The 15028-nt window shown below is 30.4% G+C and overlaps 1 protein-coding gene across 3 annotated transcripts in view; it reads left to right on the top strand.

Annotated features, from left to right (window-relative positions):
• The window catches only part of LOC116770783 (protein PALS1), a 66921-nt gene that overhangs the window by 34055 nt on the left and 17838 nt on the right, over positions 1-15028 (top strand). For all 3 annotated transcript variants that reach the window (XM_061520795.1, XM_061520793.1, XM_061520794.1), the window contains one exon: positions 626-748. In XM_061520795.1, coding sequence (XP_061376779.1) covers positions 626-748 — 123 coding nt within the window. The remainder of the gene's footprint in view (positions 1-625; positions 749-15028) is intronic.

Here is a 15028-nt window from a genome sequence, read left to right as displayed (position 1 = left end):
TCATTTCAATGGACCGCTTACTTTAGTATTGTATAAATTTATTAAAAATTCAATCAATGAAGCAAATAATGACAAGGTTCGTTTTGTTATTTTCAAATAAATATTGTAAATCAGATGACTATATTGCTATTGTTATTTATACGACGTATGTTTACTGAACTATATATCTTATATATAATCTGTGCATTTTCTTTCAGATGCTATTAATAATTTTGTTTTCAGGTGCTTTTGGATAATGTATTTAAGTATTTCGATATAACAAATATTGTATATTTTTTTATTAATCTCGTATATTTGAATATTCCAAAGGGTTATATTTCGTGCATGAATAGATATTTTATTTTAGTATATCGATTAATTTATCTGGACTCCGCATGTTTTATACGGGATACTATTATTATTGGATTAACGGGCTTTTGATAGTAATATTATAAAATCTTGTAATTTTCGAAGGGGTATTGGTTTTAAACCTTTGTAAATTAAATAGTATCGCAGAGGGTGGTTGTTGTAGAGATGATTTTTTAATAAGGGGCCTTTGTTTTTTGTATCACGGGATTATTACATTTTAACCCTGAAACTGTGAGATAATTAAACGTTTTGTAAAATGTGTATATCATGCCTGTAGGTGAATGGAACAGCGAAGGGTGCGCCTGTAGTGCCCCCTCGCGAGGCGCCTCGTGATGCTCCGCCCAGGCCGCCCGCTCACGATCTCACTAGAGAGCAAGTTGATTCAATCAAGAAGTATCAGGTATGTATCAATACTTCTAAGACTTTTTCTACTTGACATTTCAATAAGAGCATGCGTTTTGTATTAACGTCATCTATATTTAGGTAATTTAATAAGGGGATTAATTTATTTCCATTTAAAAGGAACCCTTGTTCTTTGATTTGTAGATGTTTTTTCAGTAATATAAATAAGGTGAGTTAAAATTAAAAAAAAAATCAGAAGCCTTTTATCTTCTGTTTGTAGGACTTTAAAGATGAGAGTCGATTTGCACAACGCAACGTGTAGAAAATTAACAGAATGTTCATTTATTTTACATTTGACCTTCGCCTTTTAGGAGTCTTTTAGGAGTGGGCTTTTACTTCCGTAATTATATTCAAATAAAATTGTATATTTTTAATATATATATTATGATTTTATAAAATAAATCGGACCGATATTCTGAACCGATGGTATGAAGTAATTTTTTAGAATGAGATATAAGACTTTCGCGAGTATTCATTTTAATAAAAGTAATGTTTTCGCTGACAAAAAAACGAGACCAATTGACATGCATTCTCATCTCGTCTGCCCGTGATCATGGCTGCTGTAAAGTACCTGAAACGTCAGGAGTATGATATTTTTTAAATAATAAAAAACACGAAGTAATCCGAAAATATTAGCAATTTTTAAGTAATTATGATACCTAATTAAAACCTTCTGGCTCATACCAGCACATGCACATGCAGACCAGATGTATGTATTTAAATCAAATCACATCTGTAACATTTTAAATAATAGCGTCACTGATATACACGGAGCAGTCCGATCTGATAGCATGCAATTCTATTTTTGGCAAACATTTTCACGAGTAAATTGTTTGGCCTAATTCACTGTATTTTATTGATATAAAACATCGGTTATAAATTTCAATCTTCTTTATGTTCGTACTGCTGTTTATTAATTATGAATTCTGGGATTCAATCTGATTCGCTGACACATTGGTCCCATGATTCACTAAGATCAATATCTCTTAATCAGCTATCCGATACACATGGCCGGACAGATTTTATAAGTAAATTTTTCTTATTAAATGTAATTTGTTATTTGTTTTAATTGTAAGAATTTTTTGCGTTTTTAATCAAAGTAATTCTTACTGTCATAGTCTACTAACTTAAATAAAAATATTGTAGTCTTCAGTAGCCTTATTACGAGGTACCTTAGTCCCACGGTTACTGAACTTTTGATGGTATTAAAGTAGGTTTAGGAATGAATTACTGGAAACGCTTCGTGTGAAGTGTGATTATGCACAGTCGTATTAAGAGTACAGATGAAATGATATTTTTATTATATCAACTTTTAAAAACAGAATTATATTAATTTTTGTGAGTCTGTTCATTGTATCGTTTCAATTCAATAAAATATTCTCAAACGTTTGTATGATATGAGGATTCATTATCAATTACTTTTTTCTAAGGAATCTTTGTCTTTTAAGCCCTAAAGTATAGGAAAAATTAAATGCAAGTCTATGCAATTTCCACTTTCATATATACATATATATTATAAATATATAATATTTGAATAATATTAAGGTAACAAAAATACCCGAATAATTTTGTTACCTTCATATTATTCAAATAAAATATCTGCACGATTCAGTGTGTTCTTAATAAACAGAAAATATACATTATCATACAATTCAAGTATAAATGTCCTTTAATATCCTTGTAAAATGAATGTTTATATGGAATTAAAAATGTATTCACAATATCTAACGTATATAACAATGTAGTGATAGAATTAATTTCATTCACTTGTAGTTTTGTTAATGAACTTCGCTGTTCATGAATTCAATCGTAGTAATGTTCACGTTCGTTCATTTAATTCTATTTATTTGTGTTCATGTTATACGAGGACTGTATGATTTAGTTTTTCACTGTTTATCTTTTGATACGCGCATACGATTCAGTAAGGAAGGTGACGGATACGTGTTTATGTTGCTGTTGTATATTCTAGTTCTTATAATTATATTTTTAGTATTGGATTAGAATTTAAATAGAAAATATAAAGTAAGCTATGGTTTTCAACGACGCCCAGGTTCGAACTTGCTGCCTACGGCATTTAGCTTTCCAATTGTCGCGCCCGGACCGTAGTCGGTGAATGAATTAAGTGAGGACGCGATAGATTAATTGGAAAAGCAACCGGAACGCTTGATTCGGAGGTTACGGCTTCAAATCCTGTTCGTATTGATGAATTTTTAATATTGTATTTGAATCGTTATATAAAATTTTGTTATAATAGAAACAATTTTATTTAATACGTCTAATTTTTTATTACACAACGTCTGTTTATATAAAAATCTAATCCGACTGTTCGCAAACCACTCGGAGCAGGTTTGAATTTTTAATAAGGATTTATTATAAAAAGGTTTTCCATAGACTTGTTAGGTATCTTTAGATTTAAATCCAGCTTGGATAAAAAATGTTTAAAAACAGTTACGGAAACTATCTGTATAAAAATGTTTTGAAGTAGAGTCGCCTCTATTTGGAGTCAAACAAACATCTCGTCCACCGAGATCACGATGTTTGTAAAGTAATCTAAACTCTAATTTCCACTTTCATTGATAATAATTGTTAACTTCAGCTAAACTTTAGCGTTTCCCTTTATATTGCTAACTGAGTTCCAATTCAAACACCTACAGGTCTCACCGAATAATGTCTGAAATTGATTGAATACTAAATGAAAATAGATATGACTATAGTAAATATTATTATGCTATTATAACATTCAGATTCACAATATTCCTATACATTACTTTGCTATTTTTGAAGAGATATGAATTTAGATTTAAAATTTAAACGTAATTTTTGTGTACACGAACAAAATACAATGTGCGAAACGTATTTAATTTGAAAAATATTTTCAGAATAAATCAAAGTGAAACAAAGTGAAAAACATTTTTTTTTATACTCTATTAGCTGGGCTATCTAAATATTTACACCGGGTATGTAAATTCCGAATATTTTAAATAACTTCAAACGTATTTAAGTATTCTCAAAGAGTGTTTGATTTGTTCGTACTAAAATAAAACGACTGTATAAATAGTTTGACGCGTAATTTACGTTCACTACGAAATGTTTTCACAGTAAAAAGGTCATGATTATATCATATCAAAAACGGCTTATTATGTTAAAAAATATATCACCTAATAAAATAATTACAAACGGAAAAGATCATGTATAAATAAAAAATATATAGTAATTTACTAACTTTTCTTTAATTAATATTATTCTTGTAATACAAAAGTATAAATATTTTGTTAAATTAAATCTTAAGCCTTTGCACTTGTAGTTTTAATGCATGTTATATCTGGTACAGGGGTGAGGGGACACTGGTATATGGGAAAGCACTTGTTTTCTGTTATTCGTCTGTCTGTCTGTGTGGATATCAATAAGACTTACCTGATGATTTATAAAAACCTCAAAAGAAAGATAATAATTCCATCATCCAAAAGCATTCGTCAGTAATAATAAAAATCATTTAACATCACACGAATTTCATGAAAGCGATTTTTTTAATCAATGTGACTGTAGTAAAGGAGTATTGAAGACAACGAAAGAGTGTGACCATAAAATTACGATATTTAATGTGACTTTTATTAAGTTATATATGTAAGTCGACACGACTCTATACTTGCATTTGCTAGTATTGACTAAGTTACAGCGTCCTGTCTGACATTCTGACGGCTGTATTAAGTACTGCGAACAGATTTATAGCAGAATATAATATTATTTAAACTATTGCATTACCATAAACACTTTGAATATGATTATAAATTAAAATTACTTACTACATTATGATACAAATGTTTTTACTTTTGAATTTAATTACATTCCAAGGATTTTTTTATAGATTTGCAAGTTGTCACTGACATTCCTTAGTTAATCGTTTGATACATTACGTATAATACGTTAACGATATGTATTTACAGCAAATTGCACTATACATAAGCTAATTAAATTACAATTAAATTGAACCTTAATAACGTACTTTATTAAGTACAAAGTTAAATAATTAGAAAAATTCTATTCATCATTAAATGAATGTGTTATGTAAGCCATGATTATACATATAGTGATATCAATCATCAATACATATTATAAAACAAAGTCCTTCGCCGCGTCTGTCTGTCTGTTCGCGATAACCGGAAAAACTACTGCACCGATTATCAAACAGTTATCACCACTCGATAGCGTGACTCTCGAGGAAGGTTTTAGTATATAATTTGTGAAGTTTTTGTATTTACTTGTGTGTACATTAACCATATTTGTTGAAGATGTCGGGAAAACATGAGCCGTCTGAGAGCTTTTAACGAAAACGCTGTCTTTGAGATATAACAAAATAATATATGGTGTAACTTATATAGGTATACAGAAAAGTCCGCGGTGGCATACGTATATACCTTAAGGATAACGTACTATATCCATTATAAATCTTTTAAAAATTAGCATTCCTAAAGCGTTTATTGGAAAGTTATTTACATAAATACCGTATTAAGTCTTATCAAAATTAGTTACTTCGTGTTCAAGCCAACATCAGTGTCTGTAAATTAGTTTTGAAAGCATTAAAATCGGGCGTACCATTTGAAAGTTATCATAATATAAGTTTAATAATTCTCAAAAGTAAATAGACTGTTTTATATTTTCTGTAAAGAGCCCGCGCGAAGCCGCGGCTGGTGCCTAGCGTATGTATAAATTGTTAGCAATTCGCAACAATAATTGCATAAAATTTTTCATGTTTTTCCCGAAGCTTGTGTTAGATTCCTAAATTATTTTTAACTTTAATATTTATTCAGAATAACGACAGTTTTGTACAGTAATAATCTATTATTATAAATTTAATGAGTTAGCAAATGATATAAGTTGTACAGATCGTGATCTTCCGTGATAATTTACGTAACAGAAGATGATTGAATACACAGTCACCACTAACGATTCATTAACCTAAGTTGTTTTCGCCAGTCTTTTTGGATATGCAATATTTTTATTTATATTACTAAGAGTTCAAAGTGTGACGTCAGACTAAATAAATTATATCTTCCGTTTAAACACGGATTCCTTCCTCGCGTTACGTGCTTTGTTAGTATCGTATGCTCTGAAAGTAATTATCAATAGATAGCTTGTGTCGGGCGCGGCCGCGTGTTATATAAAACTATTGCAAACGATTCAAATGAAAATAGACGTGATTGTTAAATAATGTTTGCATTCGTTCGTTTTAAAAACGTATTAATTTTTAACGCGAATCAAGTTGTTTCAAATATTTAAAAGGCTCTTAGGAAGAAATTATCACAACAGAATGAATTTCTAATATTTATGTTTAAATGGAAATATAATAAATAAAATAATAATATAAACTTCATCAAACATACACATACGCAACTTCAACGCATTTCAGTAAAACAAGGTACTTTTTATATATTTCTTAATTTTTTTTTTAGTTTAAATTTATTCAATTATAAAATTGATAATTAAATGGTCACACTGCAATATAAATTATATACAGTCATATTTATTTTATTACTTTTCTTTCTCAAGTACAATACTATATGACTGTACGTCCGTTCGCGCTCCCAACCACTCGGTCTAAAGTCTCTATGTCAGATGTCTCAGTGTACCGCGAGCGTTCGCGTAGAGTGCATGTGTTTCGTGAGCGTAGTAAATCGAATGGCTGGTTTGTGTTTCCCAAGTTTACGTGAATATTTAATATATAATATATGAGTTCTAATATAATAGTTTTATATAAACTAGTGATGTAATATAAACGGTGTTACATGTATCGATAGATTGTGATCTACAGTTTATTTTGATGCAAAGTTATCAAGTACAAATTACTCAACTTTTAAACTGGAATCGTTACAAATAACATTCACATTTACAACCGAGGACGGTTTGATACTTGGTTTGGTTACATTGAGGTGTTATGTATAACGATTCTAGTTATCTTAGTATATTCTATGCTCGACTGGGATATACTGGAATTAAGGAAGTTAGGCTTATATATATATATAGTAAAAAATAATTGCTGGGCTTGGAGAATGTTTGTATTTTTTTTTTTACTTTATATACATCTTAACTGACTTCAAAAAAGAGAAATGCGTTATCAAACTAAATATTCGGATTAAAACAATTTTTTAAGTATGTTTTTTATGTGATAATTCCGCTAAATATGAAGATATTTAAAAACTCTTCTTTTTGTTGTGTAGGTCATACGTCTGAAGCAGTACCAAAGAATTGAAATAGTTAAGGAGTTTTGAGTAAATAGTTAAAAACCAAATATTCTTTTCATACATTTATCTCATATATGTTCATGTGCTTAAGGAATAAGCGATTGGATTTAATTTGCATAAAATCAGTCGTAATTATATTGAATAAGCTTACATATACTATAAGTACATAATGTGTGTATATTTTTCATATAATAAACTACACACGAAATTTGTGATAAATATTATATAAGTAAAACATTAAAGAATTAGAGGAAAAACAACTATATAAAAATTAAATTCTACAAAAAGTTTCGATATTTATTTGTTTTATATTATAACGATTCAGAAACACTATTATCTACCAATATTATAATATTACCAAAACGTTGTAAAACGTCGGAAATATTATTAGAGACATCCATTTTTTATATCCTTCGGGAGTCTGAAAAAATACTGAATTCATACGTCATATGTATATGTATGCTTCTCAGGTTTCAACACGGACAGACAAAATAATTTAATAATATCCTTTACAGTGAAACGTTCAGAATATATATAAATACGGTTACATACTAAACTAAACGTAGCATTTACAAAGTATATTAAAATTATTAAGGCTTTGCTATAGACTAAATAAATTTTATACTCACATATATGTATCTTTATAGTTATTGTCTGACGAACAAACAATACAACGTGTCGCATATATATGTATCTATACGTATCTCGTATTCGTTTTATTTCCTTTTCATCAAAAATATCTCGTTTTATAATATGTATCAACGCTAGTTCCTCACTAGCGCCATTTCAAGAGGCGTCCACTCTGCTGTCACCTGGAAACAGGTTTGTGATAGAAATAAAATGAGACACCATGACGCAACTATGTCATTATACCATGAAGATATTCAGCAATAATAAATACAGCAGATGGACGACAGCTGCAGTTTGAGAGGAGACAAAACTATTGTTATACTTAATAATTTCTCACCTGCAGTATATATATATTGTTTATTAAGTAATAACCGCTTTATATAGTTACTGAATTTTTCATATTTTTTCAGTAGTATAATTTTCAACATTAAGCAATCAGCAATGCACACCGAGCTTTATCTGTTGGGTTATTTGGAATTCGACTTTATATTACTATGCAGTTTAATAACTTCTGTTTCCGGAAATAGGTTTGATAATATCGTAATGATAATGTATGTACATGGAAAAGTTAGTTTATATTACAAATGATTGGTTTTGTTTGATATTTTATTTATTGTAAGCAAACTATTATGCAAAGTTGCAAAGTTCAGGGTTGAGCCTTGAGTGCGGTAAATTACAGAAACGTATGAAGAATTAATATAAATAAAGACAACGTGACATATGTTGTATGTATCGTGAGAAAATACTTACTACGTATTATATCAGAAAAGCTTACAAGTTTCATAAGACAAAAAAAATCTCTAGTAAAAATGAAGAAATACGTGTATAATATATACATATAACGTAAGTGGCGTTTCGATTATACTTTTATACGAACGCGGCCGGTTTAGTAATTCCATAGCTTTCTATTTTCCGTGTAAGTCCCTTAGTGATGTTACATCGTTGGCCTCTTTAAATTGCTTTTCATGTTAATAGCGAACTTAAAAGTAAGTTACTATGAAATTAATATATGGAGTCATTTTCTTAACAAACTATTCAATTTTTTTCAACTTTTTTCACTTTTTTACTATTAATATTTCCAAAAGTTTTCATTTATAACCAGTCGAAGAAGTACATATATGAGTACTTTATCGCCGATATACTGACTAAAAACTTTAAAACTAGTAGTGTGATGGTTACGATGGAAACTCATATTAGGGATACAAGATGTTTGTTCTGCTATTTGTAGTTTACAATAAAAGATCTTTCCTTTTGAGTTTTTCTGTTTTTAAAAACGAAGTTATAGATATAATAAACTATATTTCAATGATTTACTTCCAATTTATAATTTCTTTAAATTTTCAACACACGTCCTATTTCATTAAGACGATCGGAGTTATCAGGAAAATTAAGGAACTATAGTAGTGGTTTAAGTTGGTTTCATGTTCCGAAATATCTCGAGATGAACATGAAAGACCTTAATCCGCTCTTACGTAACGACAGACGTCCTCATTCGCCTACAGAACTATATATATACAGCCTCGCCTCGCAAGTATGGGACAAGTTACAGCAAGGAGCGGAATAAACTGTCCAAAACAGTAACTAGGGAATTTAAAAATATATACGGAGTTACCACTTCATCACTATTCATGATAACTTGTCAGTTATATCAAATAATAAGTGAATTGAAACCTTCTTTCGGTGTCGTTCAGATTGCCTCTGATCCGGCCACGTCACCTTGGCCTCCGCTATTTTTACCTTCACTGAATCAAAGTCAAGAAATTCAAGTCATTTGCTTGATATTTTTATAATCTTTAATCTTTGAGGTTATTTGTTGAGACGACTATTGTTTTTATATTTTTTCCTTGCGTATAAATTATGTTGTATTTTATTCCAACCTTAAAATGACCTTTTTTTGGTGTTTAGTTTTACCTTAAAACTAAATATTTTCAAGTTATTTAAGAATGGTTGTGGTAAATTTATTGAACTTCTTGTTTTGCGCCACAGACGATAGTCCAAGGAGCGATAAAAAGTCTTCTGCCTCATCGAGGGTCCGCTAATTAACAAGCTCGGATAGTGAGGATATTATTAATTGCTTAACCTTTCTTACAAAATTGACGTTTTAAGTTTAATATACGTTAGTAACATATTTCCACACCCTTCTATTGTAGAGCTCTGTGGACGAAGTAACCCTCAAGCAAGTATTACCATAAAGATGAACGTATGCTATTCTCACCTTAGTATTATGTATATATATGAAAAATCTATGATTAAAAAAAGCAGTCAAACACTTGCCTTTGTACCAACGGTGGAAACAATTCTCTTAATCATTACGAGATTTTTCCAAGCTATCACACCCACGAATTTGGCATCTCTCTTAACAGATTGCTACGGTCGTTACAACAATCTATATAAATTGCTATGGCATTATATATGTGTATTTTCTAATTTTAAATCCAATTATATAAGTTTAATTGAATGTTTAAATTGAGTATCGGACTGTATAACCAATAAACTTAATAAATTATATATATTCTTGGAAGAACCCGGCGTGATGCAAGTCGGTATTTTACCAAAGGGATAAAAATTATTCCTGTTTAAGACGCGAGTGCGAGTCCTTATAGAGTACTGTCTCATTCCTCTCACAAACTTTTACTTTTTCGCTCTGTTCAAAAACTAAATTTGAAAATCGTCCATGATCCCGTTCTCATAGGTGACATTGAAGACTTAATTCTCCTTAGAAATCTTGCCGGACTGTGTAGGTTTCACCGCGTATAGAAGGTTTGACTTGTCAATGACTACTTTTATCATCGCACTATTCGCAATCGGCAGGATGTCCATCCTCACAGCTTAGTTCCTCGATGTGGAATTTACTACCGAAAATCACAGTCTCATAAATTCTCTATTGAGGTTTTCCCTGGAAACCACAGTATTTGGTTGGTTAAGGGATGAGTAAACAATTATTCGCAGGGTCGACAACGCGCAAATATTGTCCCTGGTATTGCGGGCGTATTTAGACTACCTTATCCGCATACCATTAGGCATTCCGTAAAAGTGTAAAACCTACGTGGTATAAAAAAAATATTGGTTTTAGAACAGTCTTGTTAAGTCTTGTTAATAAAAACGAACAAATATATTAACACCAAACCGGGTTTTTGAACGGTGGAGGTGATTTTAAAACTTTATACACACAATTTTAACTTATAAACTCAATCCAGCTCTTCTTTGGAAATACAAAAAAAAATATTAAAACTAAGAACTACTCTAATGAGATCTAAGATTTTCGCGAGTTTTATTCATTTAAATGAAACTTATATTTTTCGGATAAACTACGCGGATTTTTATTATATTAAAAAACTACATCCCGACGTTTCGGTTACTTTTCAGCAACCGTGATCACAGGCAGACGAGATGTGACTCTCACATCTAGTCTTTTTAAAATAATAAAAATCCGCGTAGTTTTTTCCGAAAAATATTACTTTCATTTAAGAACTTTTTAAACATACTATTTTTCGTTAATTATACTAATTATGTGTTATAATTACAAAGACCATTTCTATGGATGTCATTAGAAATGTGTGTAAACCGGTGTGAGCTATGACCACAAATATATAATAATTAGGACCACTATTATTAACATGGTATCCGTACCTGTAAGACAGGAAACATTCATGTTTATAAATTAGCAGAGTAAGAGATTTATATTATACGGTTACTAACAATTTGATATGAATTTTTGATAAAATTTTATTACCCCGATTCTGGTTAATGTTAAAATAAATCTAAAACCGCTTACAGTTGTTTGCGTTTCAACAATGTGATGTTACGTTTTATACTGGCTCGTTCAGATTACTGAGCCATGAAATAGGTTAACAGGTGAATTTCATCAGCAACCTTTCCCGACTGAGATTTATAATGTATAGGCCTGGTTAATCATTCAAACAACTTTGGTCATTTAAAATACCCGATCGCGAATATAAAGTCAGACTTTTAAAATGTAGTAATAGTCATCTGAATATATCAAACCTTTAAATGTAGAGACTCTGAAACATGCTAACCATTAACAGTCATCTTAATTCCTTTATAAAAATGCTATTGAATTTATTCCTTCCGAAATTATGTTACAAGATAAAAGGCAATCTAAAATGTCGAAGCCCCGCAAGATACAAGGGAAATTTAATATTCAGAATTCCGGAGATCAGGAGACGTCTTGGGAGGTTTGACACGAACAACGAAATTATTAATATCAATAAAACGAACAATTTTAATTCTTGTACAATTGAGATAAATAATAATACTCGTAATGGATTGAAGAAATTGTATTTATAGGTCGATATAAATCTATAATAGTGAATAAATTTAACAGTCTGTGTGTTATTTAAAATCAAGAGCTTTTCACTAAACGACTATGAACGATAAAATGAATGACACCAGCATTAAAAATTCTATACTCAAATTTTTATGTCTTAAAGAGTAAATTGGGCTACTTTTGTAACCGACTGCAGAAGGAGGAAGTTCAAAATTCGAAATTACGTTTTTTAGGCTATCACTTCTGTAATTAATAACATTTTATTAATCGAAAGAGCTTTGTCCTGAGATAGTTCAATTGTCATCGAGCCAAGCCATAAGAAGGATAATTCTCGAAGGAGGAGGAGTTATTGGCAAGGTCGTAAATAATATTTTTTTTATAATAATTGCAGAAGCTTTTAACTTTACGTGGCATATATCTGAAATTTTGATATATATATTCTGTAAAAGAGATTATTAAGTGAAGATATACATATTATATATATATAATAGATACCTTTTTATACATAAGGGATATACTTTGAAGTTTTCTGAAATCTCACATGATTAGGTAAACCGTCGTTGTGAAGGTAGTCAAGAATAGTTCGTTCAACAAGTGCAAACCGGTACCACAACGCGACCTAGTGCCTCACACGCCCACTATGTACTCGTAGGCGTATGTTCTAACTTACTTTTGTGATACCACGGCTTTCAAACCTCACTTCTGAGACTATTATTTGATATAGCTTCGAGGAAATACAGTGTTGCCATTACACAAAATAAATACACAATTTATAATATATGAAAGAATATATATATATATATATATATATATATATATTCGTTCACACGAAATATATCATATATATGAATACTTTTTTGACGTTTATTTACAACGTCTTGGACGAAACAAAAAAATTAAAGTATTAAACATTTTTCGTCTGAATGTCACTAACACACATATCTTTGAAAAAAAAAATCTAAAAGAAATATCTAAGGGCGAGGAATCAAATTCTCTAGTAAACATCAAAAGGCTAGAGTAATGTCACACCAGTCTTGTGCCGCTCACAGATACAAGGTTTCACTAACAGAACGACTCGAATAGAATGTACTTATATTAATACATCGTGTGCAGAGTGTTAACTGACTGATATATTATAAACAATATTATAAAAGGATTACTATATATAAAAAAGGTGAAAAACACACAAATAAATCTTCCATCGCAATGCATCGAAGGGACACTTCCTTTACCTTTCCTTTAGTTTACGTCGATACATGTAATTGTTTAATTTTATTAAAATCACATAAAATAACATAAGTATTTTTAACAACATCTAATTATTAGTTAATTGAAACATAAATAACATGTGTATTTGATTTACATTTCAACATTTGTCAAAATTGAATATAACTTGAGGTTTATCTTATCACCGCTGTTAAATTAGTTTGGTATGAAATTGAACTCGTAAGCTTTTGCGTCACATGTATTGTTAGTTCAATTCACATTTAAATCAAGTAAGAACATACACTATAAAATATTAGGTCGTAAAAACGTATCTAAAATAAACTTCCATACAATCATATGCTATTTACGTAACGTAATGTTCGTTCTCGGTATAGCTTTTAAATCTTTATAGTAACCATAACGACGGGCACAGACGAGTGACATAACAAGCACTTAATTAAATATTATAATATAAGTACTATCTTGATATTATCGGAGAATTAAGTTAAGTAACTTTACGTTTAAATTGCCTTACAATATATTATGATAACTATTAGCGTCACTTGTTAACCCACTTGTAGAGTAACCTGTTTGTAATTAACGATTTGACTGAGGACAGATATACATTTAAAGCCTGAATTAATGAATGGTTTTTAGATTCTAATAGAGAATGTAGAGCGTATATTATGAACAGAATTATAATACCAGGCTTGAACTGTTGTTATTTACATTAAATATTAAAATATATACGTATTTCAAATGTTCACTTATAAGAAATGAAAAATGTAACCATTAAATAGATGTTCAATAAACGAACAAAACTATGTCGAAGATAATATAAAATGTAATAATCCTAATGAAAAAAAACTATCCCGAATGTTACTATTGAATAATGATCGAATACATTCGTAATAGTATTATTGCTTACCGTGTTACACACGAGTTTCCTACGTTCATTATTCTCTCCCGTGTACATTAACCGACGATAAACCCGAAACGTTCCGGGTTATTTCGGGGTCTAATTATTATTTATTACGTATACATGTACCGATGATGCTCGGGAAATGGCTCGGATATTTAATTGAGTGGTAATAATTCAACAATGGGATTTCGGCTAAACACACTTCATAATATCCGTAACGTTCTACAAAAGTAGAATCGCTTTAAAAATATATAATATTTATATAATCAACTGGCTTAACTCCAGCTCTAGCCGACGTGTTAACTAACTGTTGCTTCATAATAATGTTTATAGTTATTTAATTATTGTCATATTAGTTTAGTTTGTTAGTTACACTAAAATAATTAAATTGTTGAATCAACTGGCTCGTGTTATACCGAGCCAGCGGGTTAAACTTGACTCAATTTTAATTCAAGCTATAAAATGTTCAACAAACAAGTCAAAAGATTTCCGTGAGTTGAGAACTTTCATCCTACGTAATTTTCAACTATCTCTGGCCATATTTTTGTTGTGAGCGTTCGACGTTGTAAATAGGGTCGTGTAGAAATAATACTGTGACGTCATCTATTGTTCGAATCAATGGCTTATGGGAAACACACACACCGTCACGTGCGAGCCTGAAGCTGATAAAGGTGACATCCGTGATAGTAGACAGTGTTAGGTATTAGGTGATTATAGAAAATTATAATGAATAATACCTATATGTGTACAAAGCGAGCTTGTAAGCGGTGGCCACATGGTCGATTCGCCGAGTTTTATTCTCATCCGACAATGGAATATATTAAATTCGGTATATGTGTACTCGTATACATACGTGCGGTCTTTTGTTGTACTCGTATATTGTTTGATTCCAGCTCTTTGTGCTGCCACGTATGAAATGTATGTGACGCATTAAAGAGCTAACTCTATCGACTTACAGCGCTGATACCAATAAATGCTATGATATCTTGTGAT

This window comes from Danaus plexippus, chromosome 7 (genome assembly GCF_018135715.1).
Source record: "Danaus plexippus chromosome 7, MEX_DaPlex, whole genome shotgun sequence".
Taxonomy (NCBI): domain Eukaryota; kingdom Metazoa; phylum Arthropoda; class Insecta; order Lepidoptera; family Nymphalidae; genus Danaus; species Danaus plexippus.
This window is presented reverse-complemented; position numbering and strand designations above follow the sequence as displayed.